This window comes from Chenopodium quinoa, unplaced genomic scaffold, assembly GCF_001683475.1.
Source record: "Chenopodium quinoa cultivar QQ74 unplaced genomic scaffold, ASM168347v1, whole genome shotgun sequence".
Taxonomy (NCBI): Eukaryota; Viridiplantae; Streptophyta; class Magnoliopsida; order Caryophyllales; family Amaranthaceae; genus Chenopodium; species Chenopodium quinoa.
In genome coordinates this window covers 1,476,180-1,497,606 of record NW_018743292.1, presented here as the reverse complement: position 1 = coordinate 1,497,606, position 21,427 = coordinate 1,476,180, and the positions used below count along the sequence as shown (strand labels likewise).

Genomic DNA, 21,427 nt, shown 5'->3' with positions numbered 1-21,427 from the left:
CATTTTTATTGCATAATAGCATTTGTCTATGCAAATTAGTAAAAAGAAACAATCAAAATTAATACTTCCTCTGTTTCTTTATATTTGCAACACTTCCCTAAAATGGAAATGTTACAATAGTTGTAACACACTATAAAAGAAAAGTTTTTATGGTGAAAAGTGTACTATTACCTTTATTTAAATCTCATGACCCACTTGATTATACTCCTAACAACCTCTTAACCCCATTTTAAGTGTATTATATCATGTGAGGTCCACTTTTCTTATATACCGTAATAAAGTGTTTGTTGCAACTATAAAGAAACGGAGGAAGTATAAAATTAATGCAAAAAGTTAAAATGATCTAGTTATTTACAACTAATGGAGTTATAGAGGTAGTGTTAAAATGGTTGTGTGAAATTTCAACTCGTAGGTGATATCCTATGCCAACTATGTTTGGGTAAGAGAAAGAGAGGGGAAGGAAAAGGATGGAAGAGAAAGGGAAGGAAGTGAAGGGAGGGAAGGAGTGATTATTTTTTTACCTTTCAAGTTTCTTTAACAATAGAAAAATTTTGATTTATTAAAGGGTAGGGAGGGATTTGGTTTATAAAAGGAAAAGGAAAATCGATACCACCAATTCATTTCTCTTCTCTTGCCCTTTCCCTCCAAGTCTTCCTATCCAAACACATTATACACTCATACTTACCTTGCCCTTATCTCAGTCTGCCAATAAACTCTCCCCTAGTTTGCCAAATCTTATGGCTTCCTATCAAATATCAAAAGCGTTAAATGCACATTTCTATTGTTTAGATCATCTAAGGTATGATGCAGACTTTTTGATATGTCCACAGGCACAATTTATGTTCAGAAACTCATTGCGACAAAGAAGATAACCATATTAACACAGTACACAAAGATGATAAGATGTTCAACAGACACATCTTCTATTATCATTTGATCAGGGACTTTTCAAATAATCCAAAAACCAAACACAATGTCACAGCCCGACTCATCTGCAACTCATCAAGGCATTCATTCATTTCCACTTAAACTTCAGGTCAAACAACATAATCAAATTTCAAGCAAACTACCAAGATTCACATAGAAACACCAACAGTACTGATATACTAAGTAAAATTTGCAAGAAGATCACCATACCACATGGCCCTAAACAAAGATAACCCTAGCATTCATTCAATTTTAATCAATCAACAAAATAAATTTCAAACTAACAACCAAGATTCACAGACATAAAAAAAAAAAAAAAAAATAATAATAATAATAATAATAATAATAATAATAAAATAAAAAGTTTCATTACATCGTTAATTCATATCCAGTAGAAAGAAATCCATGCTACCCAACCCACCAAAACATCAATACAAATTCCTACTCGGTACCTTTTTGTTCAACTATGATAGCAATCAAAAAAAGAGAATAACATAAAAGAAAGTAGAACCTTCTAAAGTCCATCGACTTGAATGAAGCTCTGATGACTGATAAGACTGTCCAAAAACTCACCACACCTTTACATGTTTCTACACAAGTGATAGCAAATAATTCAAAACCCAAACACAGAATCACATCCAACTTCAAATATAACTCATCCTAGCATTCATTCATTCCAGCTTCCAAAATACTAGCAACATATTAATTACAAGAAAACCACCATTCGACATGACACTGTATACAGAATTCACCTACGATTCCATTTAACTCCAATCAAACAACAAAGCTTCAAACCAACCAACAAAATTCACATAAACATCAACAGCCGACACATACAAATCATCACCACCTACAAGAATACACCATTTCACAAAACACCACAAATTCAATTCAACCTACTTTCCATTCACAACAATCAAACATCCAATCAAACAACAAACTCAAATTTCCAGCATAACAACCAAAATTTCACACAGATAAACAATCATCATAATAACAACAAAACCACTTTGAAAACCGGTAGAAAACCAAGGCAATAGAATCTCTTAAGTAAGAACATGTTTGGTTTCATAACATATTATTTCAAATCCATTAGAACGAGTTCCACTCTACTAATCAAAACATCAATACAATTTTTCATCCTTTTGTTGTTCCAATTAAAGATAATAACAATCGACAAAAAAAACGTAAAATAAATCATGAAACAAAGAACCTTCAAGATTCAGTAGTCTTGATAATGAAGTTCTGACGACTGATAGGGTTCATCACCACCGGAGGTCCAGCAGTACGAGGCCATGCCTGCATTCTTTTATCAGTTTCCTGGAACCATTCTTTGTTTGATACAGTTGATGGAATAGTTCCTAAACATTCAAAATTCGAATTTTATGCAATTTTCTCTAGATCGAAAAATAGAATTAATTCAATAAAAACTGGAAAAAATTGTGAATTTTTGAAGAAATTTTACCTCCGAAAATCTTCTTGTCAGACATTATGTAATCGCAAGCATAAGCAATGAAAAAGGATCCAACGAGTGAGCCGACGATGTATTTACCCGCCATTGTTGACCTTCAAAGCTGGAAAAATGCATCGAAAATTAGAGAAATTAAATTTAAGATCGATCTGAAAAAAATTGTGAAGAAATTGAGAGGCGATTTAGCTCGAAATTAAACGCAGATTACGATTTCAATTTCAATCATCTAAAAAATCGAATTGAAAGGGAAACTGATGAATTTACAGGAGAGAGAAACATACCGAAGAGAGAGAAATAAGGTAGGGCAACTTTCTAGAGAGAGAGAGGGAGAAAGGGGGTTCTAGTACTACCGTGCGATGAACAAGAGCGCGATACTGGGCTTCTCTCTTTTCATGATAAAGGTCAATTTTGGGCTATAATGAATTAATGATAATGCAACGCCCCGGCAATTCCAAAAATGACATGAACCCGACCCAAAGTTGATGAGAGAAATTTAAATCAGACATTGACACGAACAAGAAACAACCCAAAATCAGACATGGAGTAGATTAATTTGTCATATTACGCAATTACTTGTGTATTACTTTTTACATGATTTTTTATGTATGGTGAACAACCTAAAATTGACATGAGAAGATACACAAACCCGACTTTTAACCTGTTATTTTAGCTTTAGAGCATTGTTTTTTACTTGTATTAAGATTGGTGTAATATTTGTCTAATTCGGAAAATATCTAATTATACATAGCAAAACTAAAAATTTTGGAAATAAAGAATACTGCTTGTATAAATCTTCATCTTAATTACCTTTACCATTGTACAAACACAAGGAATTTTTAAATCATCATAACCTAAATCGAAATATACTTATTTTGTTAGTAAAATCAATCAATTTGTATCATGTACTTCAAATAACAATAGTGTAGCTTATGTTATACGGAGTAGGAAGTATACAAAAGCCGTTTATATGCCAAATATTTGTGAGAGATGCAATAAATGGGAAAGAGAGAACTCCTTCAGTAGAGATCAATAGTTGCCAACAGTTTGTGACAGTAGGGTGAAGCTAGCAGCAATTTCTGTACATGCTTCAGTTAATTACTACAAGTGAAAAGAAGCCAAAGCAACCAGTTTCTACAGAACAGGGCTCTTAAAGATCTCACCTTAAATTTATAATTAACTGAGATCAGTAAGCCAATTGAAAAGTACATACACCTCTATACTACCACTATCTGCCAATATCAGTGCTCGTGGCTTTAAGAATACAGGTGTGAGGCAACATCGACATAAACTACGAGAGCTGCCTTGGTAACCTACATAACATCATCTTTAGAAAGTATACTAAGTACTGAGATTCCGCCTTGTTGCTTCCATTTTAATCAATAAATCCTTGATGTCAGTTTCCATCCTAGTTTTCATGTGGAAGTATTCACGATGACTTCTTTCCAGCATTTGCAGTTCTTCATGCTTCAGCCTGCGCCTCTCCTCTACCTCTGACAGGCGCAATTTTGCAATCCTGCTCGTATACTCTTCTTCCGCCTTTTCATTCTTGGCGATCGCTATGCGTTGAAGGCCTTCAGCCTCTGCACGAGCAGCATCAGCGCGTTTTTGGAATAATTGAGCTTCTGCCAGCTTAAGCTTGACAATATCTAGCTCATCTCCAGTCTTGGAGCTCATGCCCATCAGCATCTCAGTACTCCACGAACCACCACCAACTGATCTCCCCTCGATACTTGGAAGGGTATTTCCAATATTTTCCATTTGGGAGAATTCCTTAGCAGATGTGGATTTTGACCAAATAGGTTCATGACTGCGTACAGTAGCCCCATCTTGGACGTTTACTCTTTTATTCTCAAGGGGTTGAGGTTGGACTTGATCTCTTCCAGAAGATCCAACTGCATTGGCAAGCTTGGCATCACCCTCTGCAATACCGGACACACTCAAGTGTCAGGCCATCAGGGCAAAAGATGAACATTGCAAAAGTGACAACCAAAAAAGACAGACAAGCAAATGGAATATATTGCACTGCTTAGGCAATAGCCCAAATATATGACAGCAATCAAGTGTTTTGTATTATTCCCTTATTACATAAAATGAAGGTGCAGAAAAAAATACTATGCCTAATAAAAGAACAGGTGGTTCTGTGAACTGTGAAGTGGTATGACACAATGCCAACAAAAGTATTTTCATCTCATGGTTAAATTACTGACTACTGAGACAGAAATGATAGTAGTGAGACAGAAATGATAGTAGTGAGACAGAAATGATAGTAGTGAGACAGAAATGTGTTTCATCTGATTCATCACATTCTGCATTTTAAAGTTAAAATGATAACAGATTATTTCTTAACAGAAACAGTAGCAGTAACTACTACAGACAAAAAAAAAAAAAAAATTATTCACCCTCACCTATGATTAAAAAGCATATAGTATTAATTTTAAGAGGGCGATGGAAAGTTTTCAAAAACCTTTTCTGCTGCCCCCCACCCACCCCCACCCAAAAAAAAATGGAATTATTAGCATCAAAATTCAAGCAACAAGTAGACATGATGATTAATTTGCAAGCAATGAGTAGTTAAATATTCAGTGAACCACCAAAAATATGCTCCAAGATAATTATTGAGCTGGCTAAAAACACCCTCCTTATAGCCCAGAAGTTCTAATGACTGTATGTGCAGGTAGATGTCGCACTTTAACAAGCAACTAAGAAAAGTATATCAAACTGGATTTAGATATTATCTAGAAAAATTATGTGCCAAAGTACTTTTACCACAACAAGCAAGTGCAGATGTGAATTGCCAATCTGCAAACCTCAGCTAAGTCAGTCGACAATAACTATAAAGTGATAAAACAAGAGTAAAGGAAATAGCTCTGCTCAAAATTCTCAGTTTCTTCTATCTGCAGATCTAAAACAAGGCAAATACTTGGTCTATATGGAAGTTTGGAACACATTGTCTTCAGAAGTACCAATTCCTGCTGAAACATTGTTCAAACGGAGTTTTTTTAAAAAAAAAAAAACTGGAATAAGGTCAACAGACAAGAAAACTAGCGTCTCAACAGGAAACTCAATCCACATCAAAGAGACCTTGTGGACCGAGTTAAGTTAATTACAACAGATGAAATTTCATGACTGAGCCATGATGTTTACAACAACAATTACAGGATATCCTACTTTTCATCCATTCAAGTCCTTGTGAACTTAGCCTAAAGTAACTAGATAGAAGTAAATCACCTTAAGTTTCTTGTTTCTATTATTAGCACGAGAGCACATATATATAATGTATAAGCAGATAAATGCATCCTCAGAGTTTATGATGAGTAGAGAAACAAACTTTATAAGGAATCCAAGCAGCAAATAATTAATCCTAAAACAATGTTCTGCTGAGAGCAATTTTTTGTGTATGAGCTTACCATTTAGGAATGCCATTATTTGATTACAGATCTCCACAGTTTTGGCCCCACTTTGCAACCTACCAATCAGCTGCTTAGCAGCATCATGCAATACTTTTCCTCTGTAATCATTGCTGGCACTGAATATCCTCCTCACATACTCAAGTTCCCTGAGAAATGTCTCAGCTTTCCATTCGGTAGCACATGTTTTGAAAACATCCTTCACGAAGCCAAACATTTCAGATGGATGATCACAGGCAAGACAGTAAAATTGCATTTCAGATACCCCCTGAGCCCCAGCCGTACTTCGACCATTTCTAATATAAGATTTCAGCAAACCACAATCAGTATGGCACCAATGGTTGCAAACATCACACCCAACCCAACCACATGTGTTGGAGGCAGTATCAAACTTGGAACAAACAAGACACATACAAGAGCTGCAATAACCATCTTTCTTGGAGCAAAATTTACAATCACACTCATCCACAGGCAATGCACTTCGGCAATTAACATTTCTACACTTCAGACTCAGAAATATCTCTGCCAGATCACTAGAAGAAATACTGTCAGCTCGCTGGATATAATCTGTAAGACCAGTCTTGAGAGCCACCAAACTCTGCAACTGAACACGATGAGACTTTAACAGAGTCTCCAAATTAAGATCAGACCTTTTCCGCAGCACATCCTGAAGGCCACGTAGCTTTCTATGATTGTCTTCTTTCAAAATAACTTCACATACACTGTCCTTCAAGAAAGCAACTGCACGCTCCGGCATTTCATTAAGCCTCCGAGCCATGATTTGGATGTGTTCTGAAGCAATTAAATAAATTAGCCGCTCCACAAGATCTCTTTCTCCAGCAAGTCCCTGTTCCATCTCTCTTTGACTGCTGCTCCTGAAGAGCCTGCTTACACTTTCTTCCCCAGTCACCCGCCTCTCACTTTTCCCAAATTCTGATCTATTATCATGAGATCCAGCACTCTGAGCAGGAGACCTAAAATCGTCTTGATATCGAATCTTTCCAGAGGGTTGTTTCTGAAGACTACCAGAACGATCCACTCCAACAGGCACTGCTTGTTGTTGTATAGCTCGACCATTTAAAATGCCTTGGGATGACTGCGTAAAATGTAGAGACCCGTTAACATGACCATTTGAAACTGATTTTGAATTTGCAAGTATTTCCTTAGGCAGAGAATCATTAGCACTCAATGCCTGCCAATTAACACCTTGAAATAAAGGACGACTTTTGACAGATTGCTCAAAGTCATGATCAACTGAGTTATGAGTCAGTGAACAACTCGGATTATGAATGAACTGTGACCCAGAGAATGAAATTGATGTCGTGAAACAATCTGAACCAGTTCTGAGAGTGGTGCCAAATGACTGAACACTCCTTGCACGCAGAGGGGAGCTTGGGGGTGCAGCAGCACTGTGGGAAGCAGCAGGAACTGAAACATTAGGCAGGCCAAGTGAGAGATCTAGAGGTTCCAACTTTAGCTTATCAGCTTCAGATTTAGATCCACTACTGTTGGCACACATCACTTTGACTCCAGCAGAGCTAGAAAAGAGCTCAAAGCCTCTCACACTGGGGCCTTCCATGGCATCATCTTGGCAAGCAATGAAATTCCTTTCGACCAGCAAACTATTTTCTCTAAGACTATCCTCACAAGAAGAGCTTACAGCCACACCTTTCCCTTTGTCTTTCAGGACAGGGACAGATGGTTTGGGCTCTTTAGGAACTTCTACAATCGCTTTATTTGACTCACCCAAACCAAATTCGAGGTCAAAATTATTTTTCGAATTCTTATTCACTGGTGATGGCTTTTCCACACTTCTAGGATTATGCTCTTCCACTTTCACCTGACTATCAAGGCTGATGTTTCCAGGGGCAGACAACCCAAATTGATTCTCTCTCAATCTTTCATCATTAGCAAGAGCATTTTCAACAATACCTGTACACACCGAAGGTTTAGTTTCTTCAGAAACGGAAACCTTATTCACATAATCATTTTGGATAGTTGAGCACATTTCTGTTCCTTTCATGGTCTCATTGTTTGCTACTTTTTCACCAGTCATCTGTTTCCTGTCAGCAGCACCTTCACCCAATGCTTGTTCATCTTCTAGAGCCAAATTTCTGTCAGTGCCAACTGAGTCAGCAACTCTGGACTTGACCATTTCACTAATTTCAAGCTCATGTAACTTATTCCCAACATCCCTGTCTACTTGAGGATTCTCAGCATGTTGATTGACATTTTCCACATTTGGCTCAGAAACAACGTGATCTTCCGGTGCTTGAATCTGATTCAATTCTGGTTGAAGCTCTCCTTCCTCCATTTCAGTTCCACTTCCAATGGCACTAGCAAATCCACCACTATCTGCTACCATACTCTCATTCTTCTTGGTGTTCTTCAAGGGCTCACCGACTGACTTCTTTGAATCTTTTGTTGAATCTTTGGACCACGTGGGTGACTTGTCTTTAATTCCTCGAGGAGACCTCATATTCTCTTTGCTACTGCTAACACCACCACTATCCGCCCCCCCACCTTTGCTACTACTGCTCCCACCCTTTTCAACTGGTGAACTCTTAACATCTTCCTCAACATCCTTCTTGCTCCTACTATCAAACCTCCTCCAGGAAGACGAACCCCCATCCTCCCTCCTTGACCAATGCCTCTCCGACCTAAACCCTTTCGGATAATCCCTCCTTGAAACGCAAAAGCTCTCGGACCGATGAATCCTCTCCCTTTCCCTATCCCTCTCTCTCTCCCTATCCCTCTCCTTATCCCTCTCAGGCACATACCCACTACCTCGTGGCGACACCATTGATGAACCCACCATCCCATCTCGATCCCTATACCTATCAAACCCTTTTCTCCTATCAAATCCATCATTCTCATGCTCCAATCTCTTCCTCACCCCTCTAAATCCCTCCCTCTCTTCAAAAGCCCCAGAAAACTCATGCTCCCCTCTCTTCCTAAACCCTCTAGAACCCTCCCTCTCATCAAACCCATCTAAATCATGATCCACCCTCTTCCTCAAACTAACCCCCCTCGACACCGAACCCTCTCGCTCTCTATCATCATCAATCACCAGAGACGGTCTACTCCAGCCATTTTCTGGCCCTTTAGAGTAATATCTCCGATGATGCGATGACCATCCCGGTGTCGTTCGGTCAACCTCCTTCTCCCCAACCGACCCCAAATCATCACCATACGATCTTAACCTCTTCATTATCTAACCCTTTATTTCTAATTTAACATACTCCCTCCGTTTCCAAATAATGTACTCGAACACAATTATATCAGTTAAAGAGCTCAGGCTTTGACCACGAATTCTCACCAACATGCAACAAATTACATACCCGTGTGGGATCTTTTTAGACTCGTGTCGATTTATAGTTTACAAACAATAACTTTCTAAAATACCCGATAACACGGAATTAAACATATTGACGATTAAAGGAGTACAACAGTGAACAACCACCACAAAATATAATCAACAGCATAAATTTGATAGATAAAGTTATAAACCCTCGATTTGTATTCCCCTCTTTTCTAGATCTATAAAACCATAATTTCTGAAAAATTAACAGGTATTTCACAGAAAATAGAGCTTAATAATTTAAAAAATAAATTAAGCGGAAGAATTTACCGACTGAAAATCTGGGCGACTGCAATCCATTAGAGAGAAAATGGGGAAAAAATGGGATGAAGAAGAGAAGGTTTGGTTTAATCAATCTCTGTAAAAGAGTCACAGCTTAGTGGGGGACCATAAATTAAGCCAATAAGAAGAAAGAGGTGACGCAAATAAGGTGACAGGAGGTGAGATTAGCGAAGAAGAAAAGAGAGTAACAACAGTCAACGCCAAGTGGTGAGGGTTTGAAAACTGGTGTGTGGTGCACGTGAGTAGGCGTAAGATAGAAAAATTGTCAGAGAGTGGTACGTGCGAAATACGCATGTGATGTTGACACGTGGAGTATGGAGGAATTAAACTGATAAATGTGCATAGTGGGTGAGGGGTTACTTTTGCTTGGAGAAATGCAGAGTCGTTGACTAATGACGAATGTTAAAAGATTCTTATTTTTTTGCCCCATTGACAAAATATAGGTTAAATTTTGAAAATTTTGACCGTAAATTTTCTTGATTTTATAATGAGAAATATCAATTTTAATAATTTTTACGCGTATGAAAATAGAGATATAAACGTTTTAACATGTATTTTGGAGACCGCACAAAGTCAATTGGGGTAAAAATAAAGGGATAGAGGGAGTAAGAAGGAGGAGAGTATGAGTTTTTTTGGGGGCCTAAGGAGCAAGGACCTTGTGTTTATTGGAGTTAACTTGTGAAGTGGGTTGGTTGAGTTTGATTGGGGATAGTCGGGTTAGGTCAAGTCATTACGGATATAAGCTATTCACTTATTCTAGATTATTATACTAATTTAAATTGGATGAAAATGTAGGTTGTTTAGCTTTGGATTTGATTAAGTTGCTCTTGGGTCGAGGTCAATGTTAAACAATTTCGTTGAGATAATAGTTATATATGTTATCGGATTAAAACAGTTAAATAACATGTTCAGGCTAAAATATGCTATATAGATCGCTATACTTGTTAAGCATGAAAATGTTGTGTTAAATATGTATTTATGTTGAATTTTGAATGGTGACACAATTCTTTACTAAATTTAAGCATCCGTAATTGACCAAAAGCCACAAAGTGAAAAGGCTAGTGTCATCACTAAGACCCCATCAAAACAAGCAAGCCAAGGGGTTCTAAGCGGAGTGGTATCCTATTCAAATGCACTGAAAAATAAAGCTGAAAACAACTTTATGGATGAACAACATCATCATGCAGGGGCGGAGCTAGAAGGGGACGAGTGGGGACACTTGTCCCCCCATTTTCAAAAAAAAAAATTAAAAAAAAAAAAATTTAAAAAAAAAAAAAAAAAAAAAAAATGCAATTACAAGTTGCGTTGCGACATTTTCCAGCCAGCCAAAGCCTGAAAGCCAAACCCTAAGTTTTTCAATTTTCAATTTCTCTCTCTTCGATTCGCCCAATCGCCCTCGCCTTCGTCCGTTCGCCACTTCGCCGGCAGTCTTCGTCCGTTCGCCGGCAGTTCGCACTTCGCAGCAGTGACGAGGTTCAACAGCCGCCCTTGAGCCTTCGTCCTTCCTCCTTCGTGACTTCGTGTGTTCGTGACTTCGTCTGTTCGCCTAGCCGTCTGTTCGTCCACCGTTCGCCGGCAGTTCGCAGCAGTGACGAGGTTCAACAGCCGCCCTTCAGCCCTTGAGCCTTCGTCCTTCGTGAATCGTGACTTCGTGTCTTCGTGACAGCGTGACAGCGTGACTTCGATCGACACTTCGTCTGTTCGTCATATGCATTTCAATGGAGGTATGAATCAATGAATGTATGATTAATTGAATAATTGATTACTTGTTTTGTTGTTTAAATGTTTAATTGTTTAAATTTACAGTAAATCTGAAATTCTGAATTTCATATTTTTATTACTTGTTTAAATGTTTAATTGTTTATATTTTTATTGTGAATTTGTCATTTGTGGCCTTGTCACTCCAGCTGAAATTTAATTTTGATTTCTGGGTTAATCTCCTTTTTATTCTATTTAGCTTCATATTGCCGGCTTTTTTATAATCCAATTCAGTCTTAATCAGGAATTTCAATAATTTGAAGGTAACCCTTCTTGTCTTTGCTAATTTGGTTTCTGGGTTTGTTTTAGAATTCTCTGTTGGTTTCTGTATTGATTGATCTGATTAATGTTGGGTTTAAAGATTGGTTTTTTTTTTTTTTCTTCTTAATATGAACAATATGGGTGATTATTAATGTGTTTGGTTTGATTAAGAGTTTCAATGATGGTTATTTTTTGTGGGTTTTAGTCATTGATGATGAGCATTCAATTACTGTGTTTATATTATATAAGTTGATTGTCTTAGTTTTGGTTTAAAATGTTGCTGATTTTACTTGTTTGATTAATTTTTCTGAGTATTAAAATGAAGAAAGTATATTTGATTTCTTAGCTATAATAATATGATGAGATTGAAATAAGGGGTAGAAATGGAGAGCTGCTTATGGAATCGTGGGTATTGATTATTGAATAATTTGAATTGATAAATGATTATTGATTTATATTTGTTTGATTGTTTCCCCTGTTAGAGTTTTTGGTTGTTTTTGTGAAATGTGAATTTAAATTTATTAATTATTGTAAATTATTGAAATGTGTAGTTGAATTAGAAATTTAAAATCTTAGCCTCTTAGGTTTTGTTATTATGTAATGATGTGGATTGTGGTCTTGTGGAAATTGATATATAATTTTCGATTTAATTAGGAAATGTCAAACGATTCACCAAATTCAAACAAATCAAAGGCAACTAAACAACCCGATCTTCGACAATTCTTGTTTAAAAGAACGAAACTCAATGAAAATGAGTCCAATGAAAATGAGTCCAATAACTCACCTTCATTTAGCTCCCCTCAAAGTCAAGAAAATAGTATGGAAATGGGTGGTTCAAGTAATAGTAATGTACCAAATCAAAGGCAACTAAACAACCCGATCTTCGACAATTTTTGTTTTTTTTTTTGTTAAGCTTTTCGTAAGTTAAGCATTTTGTCCCCCCAAGTTGAAAATCCTGGCTCCGCCACTGTCATCATGTATCACTATGCAGATCACACATAGATTCTCATTATCACTTAATCCTAAGTAAGCGTGAGGTTATCTCAAGTAGCAAAAACAACGAATAAGATCACCCAACCACGAAGAGTTCATCGAGGGAGCACAAAGTGCCTAATGAGAGAAGCTTGATATTTTGAAGACATATAACTAAACTTGGTTTACCATAATTCTTCAATAATGTCGGAAACAAAAGCAAGCATGGTCACTACAACAGATTAGATGGTTGTAGTCCATATTATACTACATATTAATTATGGAGTATCCTATGTGTACAGTCGGTCTGAATGTGTATATAGTCCATGAAATGGTTGTACGTTAATAGTGGTGGGTATCTTGTGTCGTATTTTACTATAGGCAAAAAAAAAAAAAAAAAGAGAGAGAGAGAGAGAGAGAGAGAGAGAGAGAAGAAAGAAAGACAATCCATGTCTAATGTGGCTTGATATGTTTTGTACAACTATGGATCTATTAGATTCCTTATTTCTATGTCATGCGATTTTAACTATTTTAAATTATACTTATTCTCATTGTGTCACCTTAACCACGATGTTGTGCCAATTTTAGTAAAATCATGCTACAAGCATAACATATGGCCTAGCAAGGAAGTGTAATGCCTTGTCAAATTGGCTTAAGTCTAGTGCAACCCATCATATTATTGAACATACCCGTTGACTAGTGACAATATGGGGGATGGGATTCCCTTACCTTCCCCCATTGCTCTCCCAAATTGTCTATTTTGTTAACTCGCATCGGGTTGACCAATGAGAGATTCTGATCTGATAAGACCCTTCATCTTACCTAAAAAAAAATCATATTAATGAACATACAAATACATCATATTGTACTTATTTTGAGTTCCACGTATCATGGCTTTAACCCACAGTAAAACAAAGTTAACGAACCATATGAGTGCGGTTGTGAGTGTATTCGGACCTTCGGCTTTGGGTTGATGTAGTATAACCCCTATTAGGCACGGGCCGGTCGGCGTCTAACCCATATAAAGGTATAAACCTTAAGTTCCCGAAACCACCGCTGCAACTTTCTCTGATTTAAATTTGGCGCTACCAAGTCCCAAGTTCAGCAGACTACAGGTTCTTTCAATCTCTCTCTACAATTTATCTGTTATCGCTCACAACATTCGCCATTTCTAACTACACGACTTCGCTAATCTCGATTTTCTGATACATTTTTCTGCAGCTGTTGAATTCTAAAGCTCAATTTAGCGCAATTGAAGGTAAATTTATACTTACTCAAGCAATCTAAACTCTTGAATTTCTGGATTTTAGGTTATTGTTTTGAATTATTTATTTGATCATGCTAGATTATCAAGTAAAGGAAAACCTAATTTGATAGAATATTTGATTATTGTGTTTTCTCTAGTAGTCCAATTGCTAAATTGTGATTTTGGATACGTCTTCAAATCGATGCTCAACTGATTTAGGTTCATGATTTTGACTTCAGCTTGTTTCCGATTGTTGCTCATTAACAAAGTATGGAATCGATTGCAGTTATCATGAATTGCTTGATTTAATTTGGTAAATTTTCATCAATTATCAAAAGTTTGCCAAAAAGTTACTAGTTGAGCTCAATTTTCAAAATATTTGGTGCGAAATTTATGTCATCTATTTTGATTAATTTAAAAAATCAGGTCTCATGATAGTTAATGGAAGGAATTTAGTGAAGGAATTTAGCTTGCTTATGTGACCTAATTGCTGGTATTGTTTGAATACCTTTTGAATTCAGTGTTTATTCAAGAAAACCTGTTTCTTATATGTACGCGTTTATTGTCTAAAATGAACCTGGGAGATCAGGTTCAAGAAGACCGTTCTGCTCGTGTTTCGTGACCATCTGAAATTTGAACTCTGAAATAGTATTGTGTAGATATGAATTTGATTGTTGTCTGTGCGCAAATTTCAAATTATTGAATGCAAAACAGCAAAAATTGTGCCAGTAATGTTATGGACAATTTTTAGGGAAATTAATCTTTTGTGTGAGTATTAACTATTAAGTGCCTTTACAATATACTTGTCTGGCTGGCTGTTATTTGATATTAGAACTATTCTGCATTTATGATCATAACCTGGTGTCAGTGTGCTGTGCCTTTTCCGTTACTGCTCTTGTGCGCATGTATGAAAATGGCTTGATAAGAGTGTTCAAGAGGTTGATCAACCAAACATGATTATTGATTACCTTTTATCTTCGGATTTTACATGGACAGCAACTGTTTCCTTCATAGAATTCTGTTCTGAAATCTTAATCAGGGAATAAATGGTCTTATTTTGTGGCCTCCATGCTTTATGCTGTCTGATGTCTTCCTCTTTCAATGAGTTGAACTAGCAATCTAGCATGATACTAAATGTTCATGTATTAGTTACTTAGTTTCAACCCTAACATGATGTACAATGCTTTCTTTTGTTCTTGCTCTTACAGTGTCCTGCTCGAAGACTTGCCTGATATGTCCCTGAAAATTGGGAACCCTTATAATTAATTCTGTACATGTGGATGCAGAATAGTAATCAACATGGAGGAGCAAGACACCCAAATAGCAAGAAAGCGCAAGATAAATGATGTATGCGGTAGAAGAGTAATAAGTAATACAATCTTATTAGCTGTTAGGTTTCCTTTACATTCAGCTAATTTCTCAACAACTTTCGCTAGATGGAGCATGAAAGAAGTGAGGACAGAGGTGAAACAAATGAAGAAAATGGGGAAGAAGAAAGTGAGATGAACTTCTCTGGGTCAGAAGAAATGAGGCTTGGCATTGCTCGCCTTCATGAGAAAGTCGAGGCATATAATCAACTGGTAATCATGCTAGACTTATGTTTTGCATCCCTTGCATTTATAGAGTTCTAATGCCCAAGTTCACAGTTCAAGTGTTCAGAAAATCAGAAGTAAATAATTTGACAATGCTTTCAGGTTTCTGAGATGCTGGAATCTGGAAAGTCACTGTTCAACAAGCTAAGCCAGGATTATGAAGAGCGAGTTCTCATGTAAGCTATAGAATGGGAATATTACCTGATTACATACAGATGGGAAGCTTACTTTGTTCCCCTATTATATTGATTGTTATAGGATCCACAAGGAGCAGATTGAGAAATGGCAGGAAGAGATAAAGGAGCTGAGGGTGATCGATGCAACTAATGAGGAAATGAATGATCGCCTTAATAATGTCAAATGCCTACTTCAAACTGTTCATATCGGTCAATGAAGATTTAGCATTTAAGCTGCTAATTAGACCTTGATCCATTGCCCTTTCTGCTGTGAGTCATGGATTTGCCTGAGGACAACCAAAGCTGTTCACAAGTGCAGGTAGATCTGCCAAATTTTGTGCACTCTCTTAGTTCTATATATATGCATCGTTAAATGAAAGACCACTTATTGTGAAATTTGATCTAGTTAGTTGCTCCACCTAAGATCACAGATAAAGAAGTATGGCTGTCCACGTTCTCATAACACTGTTAGTCTGTTACCTCTTCAATACACAATATTTTTTCTTTTTTCTTGGAACGAAGGTAGTACTTTACTTTGAAGACTCGTGTAGAACTTAACGTAGAATTGCGAGATTCATTGTGAGCAAAAGATTGAACTGCACAAGTCCAAAATCTGATGTCTAAATTGGTTAAAATAAAGGATTTCGAATTGGGCCTAGATAGAGCCCAATTTGAAAAAAAAGAGGCAAATATTTCTCCATCCTAAAGGTTGTCCGTCCTTCAACACCCTTAGATGAAGGTTATCAAGGTGATTATTGGGATCATCTCATGTTTATAAATAGTAAATACTTTTAACATATTATGTTCTCAATCCTCAATAAAATAGTATAGTTTTATACGGACTTATTAGTGATGAATTTGCATATTTTTATTCTTGATCACGTAATGCAATAATTTTGGCATTTCATACTTGAATTGCCATAAAGCCTATTCCTAAGCCATTGTTGACACTTGACAGTCCAGACAAAATTATCAAACTCAAATGACCGAATTCAACTCTTTTTATCATGAGAAAAAAAGGACTTTATTTCTAAGCCTCATTAGTAACATTCTCAAGGGTCTACTAAGAATTTTTAGGAGTTAGGACTATGCAACGGGTATACATATCTTCTACTGTTCTGCCTCACAAGAGGTGATGACAAATTACTAATCTCCTTGAATGGATACCGATTCAACGATCCTAGTCTGCTGCTAGTTTTCTGCACTGTTTTCTTTGCATCACTGTAATCAACCTCTTTGTTCTCAGCATTTTCGTTTGTTTGATTGCTTCCTTTAATACGACACATTAGCATTCGCTTTTCTCTTGCAAGCTGAGCTCCTAGTGATACTGGTGCTGAATCTTTACTCGCTTTCACATCATACTCACATCTTTTTTCAACCTTGAATTTTTCAAGCTCCTGCTGCAGTTCTTGTACCTGTTTTTGCAGCTGATTTTCCTTCTTCTCAAGAGAAACTGTCTTCTGTTTCCATTCTTCCACCTAATCATAAGCAATACAAATTCATCAACATGAATCTATATCCAAAGAATGCAACAGCATACATCTAAACTATGCTCTTTTCAGCCTACATAACAGGCAATATTAGAACAGCCTGTCTTTTTAAGTTATCCTTGTCAAAACTGAAGGACTTTGGAGAAGATGATCATTGGTTAAAAGCCTTACCTCAGAATCTAGTTTGTGGATTTTTTGCTCAGATTCAAGTGCTTGTTCTTCCCAGAAATCGCGAGAAGCCTGCACTTCTTCCATCTCTTCCCTTACTTTCCCTAGCATTTCTTGCATCTGAGACCATTGTTCTGTCTCAGCCTTTACCTGTTCCATAATCCTCCTTACTATAGCTTTACAACGGCCTGAGCATATTTTTAGCTCCCCTGATTTTGCCTCCTGGAGATTATGTTTTAGCACAAAACTGGTAAGCTATCCAATCAAACAAGTACACTAAAACTTTCAATTAAAAAACCAGGCCTAGTTGATTTATGTTGTAATCTTTCTCTAAAGAAAATATAGTTTCATTCAGAATGTTTTACTTTGAACCAAACACGGCCTCAAAACTCTGATCCACTGAGCAAAGATCACTACTATAGCAGGTTAACAATATCATATGAGGGAATTTAGAAGCTTATGCACAAATTTAAGTGCTGGCAAAATCACCAAAGAGATGAACATACCTGTGAGGATTGTTGAAATGGAAAGGAGGATGAATCGGCTAGGTCATGTCGTTTTGAAGTAGAAGCAGAACTGGGGACAGAATAGTTAGTTGTTGCTGACAACATGTATCCATACTCTTCTTCCATTCTCTTAAGTAACTTTCCCTTTGATAACCCCTCCATTTTTCTTCTCAAAGTCTCCACCTACAAATCATATATTCATTTCACAATCATCTTCAATGCTCATAAAATTCAAATTTAAATAACAATAGTACTGAAAATTTATACACTTCATTCTAGATAACAATGTAGATCAAACTAAGGTCCATATTATTATTGCGAGGGAATTATGTTCTAACATACATATCGACATTCATGTTCTAACTCTACTTAAACAAAATTCACAAGTCTTCCTATATGCGCGAAAAACTTGTACAATGTAACTAAAATTCAACACAATTCAACTATGTACCAACTTCTAGAGTCCTCTTGTACAAGGTAGCTAATAACTTAGCACAAAATCTATAAAAATTCGCGATGAATTCAAGCAAAGAATAGCTCTTACATCAGTAAACCTGGTGGATCGACGACAGGAACCATGCCCTTTGATCTTTGCATCTTTTGTAGAATTGATTGGAAGGCTAACAGAAGTAACTTCTGATATCTCTTTCACACAACATTCATCTTGTATTTCACTGTATTTTTCGAGTTGTTTCTGAAGCAAAGACGCTTGCTTATCAAAGTTACTGCTGCAATTATGAATTTCAGGGGTTGTCAACTTTGAACTCCTTTGCAACTCTACAAGCTTCTTTGCTAACTTCTCAATCTCCTCCTCTAATGTTGGATTCGTGCTTTTGCCCTCCCGGATTTTCTTCTTTCCCTATCATTGATCAATCATTAATCCAATATTAAAAATTAATATTACAAATTTACCCAAATTAATGAAACTATGAATTAAGCTAAAACAAACAGAATGACAGAAACAGTAGCATTGCAGGAAAAGACAATCAATTTTCTAAAAAAAAAAAACGTCCTTTTACATACTAAGGGATTAAAAGTACAGTGCATTATAAGACAACTAAACATACTACAAATAATATAAGACAAATGAAATTAATTTCATCTTACAATGTTTTACTTTCATTTTAACCCTGAAACATAAATTCAAATAAATAGATACCCCAAATATATGTACGGAGTATATTTTTTGTCATATTGGTATTAAAGCAAAATGCTGATGTATTTTAAATTTCTGCTCTGTGTAAGCTAATAATAAGGTAATTATCCTTAATACTGAACTAAATAGCAAATTAAAAAAAATAATAATAAATTTCAATTAAAAAAAAAAAAAAAAAAGGAGATTAAGGAACTAACAGAGAGAAGGGTAAGGGAGATTAAGGAACTAACAGAGAGAAGGGTATGAACAGCAGACTTCAAACTCTTTTCCAAAACTACCCTTTCTTTCTCTAACTTCTTAACAGCAATTTCTCTCTCCACCCTCAAGAAATTACACTCTGCCCTCAACATATCAGCTTGAAACCTCCATTTCTCCTCCTCGCTCTCGGGTACATTATCGTATTTACCCCTCTCACTAGAGTTCAGTAATACAACCGGAGGAATGGTATAAGAAAATGACCTTTCTTGGTCGAACAGACTCTCTAATTTACCCTTTTGTGATCGTCTGAGAAACAACGGGTTAACGTCGGAACTCGATTTAACAGGAACGTTCTTTGTGGGTATTTTCCGGCGAGTAGTCCGCCGTGGAAGGTGGAGGATTCTCGGTGTTTGCGGTGGTTGTGGGTGCCATTTTGGTCGCCTCACCGTGGTCATGTCTCGTTTCCTCTGTTTTTGTTTTGTTTGATTTTATTTTGAGGCTTTTGTTACGTTGTGTTTTGTGCCCCTATAGGCCTATAGTTTTTGTAGTGTGGGTGAAAATTGAGGAGAGAGAAAAATTTGAAAAGAGGGGATATAACGGTACGGGAAAGTGGGGTCCACTATACGAATGATGGGCCATAACGAACATATGAAAGGGAAGGGTTAGCGAATGTACAAGCTGCAGTGCATGCAGTATTAGAGTAACAGCAGAGAGTCGAGCTAGTTCAAATCTAAAATCATACTAACCATATATGACTATGAGTCGAGCTATTTACGGGTATTGTAATTGTAAATTTATTGGCATGAACTTTGAATTCTAATCTTGTGTTGAGTTAATTTATGTAGATAAAGTTTAAATAGTTTAAAATGTATTTGAATGCTATAAGGTCCGTAACATCTTACATTTCTTACATTGATTTAAATTGATATCTTTTTTATTATTATGATGATTTATAAACTTGATCTTGATCTTGTGTAATGGTGTACTTATTAAGTTATTATTGACCCTAGGTAAAGATAATATTGGCAATATGCAAATAATGATAGTGTGATTTTGAACCACTTGCATGAATAATAATGGACAAGTAGACTATTACAAAATCACAATAGATATGATATGTCTTGAATAGTTAGGGATTTAACATGATTTTTTCAAACTTTCTTTTTACGAGTATATACTTAAAGTTTATGATTGAATATTCTATAGATTAATTGATACATTTTTGTCAAAAAAAAAATAAAAAATTCATGCATTACTTGTAATTCTTATATACATTCAAATCTCTCTATTATTTATGCAATTCTTAGTATTAAAAATCAAACATATGACTAGCCTAGCTGGCTAATATTATCAAACCCTTGATTAGGGAAAACAAATTCTCGTAATAATCACCCATTAGAGATTAATATATCAAGTTAGTACTTATTTTAGTACTAATGATCAATATAATTACTACACATTCAATTTGTTTTTTAGTCCACAACTACACAATTTTCCCTCAAAATTTCAAAAAATAACGCAAAAAAATGAGTGAGAGGCGTGCAGCCTCGATTCCACGAAAGAACAGAGATTTGAAATGCAAGCAATGCAATAAATGGATTCCCTTCATTTTTTTTTTTTCTTAAATTTATTTTTTTGTAATAGTAATAAAAATAATTGAATTTATAATAATTAGAAGAAGAGTACCTAGATCTTTGTTCTTCCTAGAATTTGGTGTTCGATGATGCTTTTTTGTAAGACCCTGCCCCCACTAACCCCTACCCAATTTTGGGTAACTTTAGTTCTATGCTCTATTTCTTTGCTTTGGAAGTCAATACTATATTAAGCAGCTTTAAGTATTGATAGTTGACACATGACACTAATAGATTTATAATAATGGGGTGAGTTTAAAGTTCTGTTTGAAAATAATGATTTGATATTAGGAAAGTTTAACCTTAAGTCTAAGGGGTTATGTGTGATTTTGTTGTATGTAAGCTCTCATCAAAACCTTTTAAGTAATCGTTGTAATTAAGTATGAGGTTTTGAAGCATATTGTCCTTCATTTATATTATTTTGTATATTAATTTTCATCAATTAATCTCTAAATTTATTGATTTTGAATTTGACTAAGATTTTTCGCTAGTATAGACACAAGAATAAGAAATAAGATACAATTCACCGGTTTACTTTATGATTTCCAACAATGACTTGTGATCAACTCAAATGTCATGGTAATTTACAGCAAAGTTATGCAAGTAGCCAAGTATTACATATTTTATCAAAAGTAGTCAAGTATTACATATTTAAGCAAGATATTAATCCTTATAATTATATATACACTTCTACATACATATGATTGACTGTCGCACTAAGCTATTTTATGCGATTAATACTCGTATATCTTATACAAGTAACATGTTAAATTATAGGAGTATTGTAATTTAGTATTTTGCCGATGTATTGAAAGATTTGATCCA

General features: G+C 35.9%; 3 protein-coding genes and 1 long non-coding RNA gene across 7 annotated transcripts; 1 reads left to right on the top strand and 3 right to left on the bottom strand.

Moving 5' to 3' along the window:
• Positions 1–1,255: 1,255 nt before the first annotated feature.
• Positions 1,256–2,810, bottom strand: LOC110736237. 2 transcript variants are annotated; one of them, XR_002514221.1, is made up of 4 exons: positions 2,680–2,810; positions 2,393–2,501; positions 2,141–2,288; positions 1,256–1,517 (listed from the first exon to the last, which is right to left on the bottom strand). It is a non-coding gene; the product is annotated as an uncharacterized LOC110736237 (long non-coding RNA). The 2 variants fall into 2 exon arrangements; XR_002514220.1 differs by lacking the exon at positions 1,256–1,517 and having other exon boundaries at positions 1,937–2,288.
• A 550-nt stretch (positions 2,811–3,360) lies between these two features.
• Positions 3,361–9,549, bottom strand: LOC110736235 (protein OBERON 4-like). Its single transcript, XM_021916408.1, has 2 exons — positions 5,806–9,549; positions 3,361–4,317 (listed from the first exon to the last, which is right to left on the bottom strand). Exons 1-2 carry the CDS (start codon positions 9,014–9,016, stop codon positions 3,737–3,739), a joined length of 3,792 nt encoding a protein of 1,263 aa, XP_021772100.1. The 5' UTR covers positions 9,017–9,549; the 3' UTR covers positions 3,361–3,736.
• A 3,791-nt stretch (positions 9,550–13,340) lies between these two features.
• Positions 13,341–16,143, top strand: LOC110736233. 3 transcript variants are annotated; one of them, XM_021916407.1, is made up of 6 exons: positions 13,341–13,554; positions 13,661–13,697; positions 14,977–15,032; positions 15,122–15,265; positions 15,380–15,453; positions 15,536–16,143. In XM_021916407.1, the coding sequence occupies exons 3-6, from the start codon at positions 14,985–14,987 to the stop codon at positions 15,669–15,671; spliced, it is 402 nt and encodes a 133-aa protein (XP_021772099.1). In that variant the 5' UTR covers positions 13,341–13,554; positions 13,661–13,697; positions 14,977–14,984; the 3' UTR covers positions 15,672–16,143. The 3 variants fall into 3 exon arrangements, with proteins under 3 accessions (XP_021772099.1, XP_021772098.1, XP_021772097.1); XM_021916406.1 differs by having other exon boundaries at positions 13,342–13,554; positions 14,894–15,032; XM_021916405.1 differs by having other exon boundaries at positions 13,343–13,554; positions 14,972–15,032.
• A 321-nt stretch (positions 16,144–16,464) lies between these two features.
• Positions 16,465–20,157, bottom strand: LOC110736232 (myosin-11-like). Its single transcript, XM_021916404.1, has 5 exons — positions 19,004–20,157; positions 18,162–18,476; positions 17,618–17,800; positions 17,115–17,333; positions 16,465–16,931 (listed from the first exon to the last, which is right to left on the bottom strand). Exons 1-5 carry the CDS (start codon positions 19,424–19,426, stop codon positions 16,527–16,529), a joined length of 1,545 nt encoding a protein of 514 aa, XP_021772096.1. The 5' UTR covers positions 19,427–20,157; the 3' UTR covers positions 16,465–16,526.
• Between the last annotated feature and the right edge of the window lie 1,270 nt (positions 20,158–21,427).

Bases quoted from the DNA above. Each gene is read 5' to 3' on its own strand.
- LOC110736233 (XM_021916407.1), top strand. From the start codon at position 14,985: ATGGAGGAGCAAGACACCCAAATAGCAAGAAAGCGCAAGATAAATGAT. The intron at 15,033-15,121 runs GTATGCGGTAGA...AACTTTCGCTAG, and splicing joins GAAAGCGCAAGATAAATGAT to ATGGAGCATGAAAGAAGTGA. The intron at 15,266-15,379 runs GTAATCATGCTA...CAATGCTTTCAG, and splicing joins TCGAGGCATATAATCAACTG to GTTTCTGAGATGCTGGAATC.
- LOC110736232 (XM_021916404.1), bottom strand. From the start codon at position 19,426: ATGACCACGGTGAGGCGACCAAAATGGCACCCACAACCACCGCAAACA. The intron at 17,334-17,617 runs GTATGTTCATCT...CATAATCTCCAG, and splicing joins CATTTCAACAATCCTCACAG to GAGGCAAAATCAGGGGAGCT. The intron at 16,932-17,114 runs GTAAGGCTTTTA...GCTTATGATTAG, and splicing joins TCCACAAACTAGATTCTGAG to GTGGAAGAATGGAAACAGAA.
- LOC110736235 (XM_021916408.1), bottom strand. From the start codon at position 9,016: ATGAAGAGGTTAAGATCGTATGGTGATGATTTGGGGTCGGTTGGGGAG. The intron at 4,318-5,805 runs GTAAGCTCATAC...CCGGTATTGCAG, and splicing joins AATAATGGCATTCCTAAATG to AGGGTGATGCCAAGCTTGCC.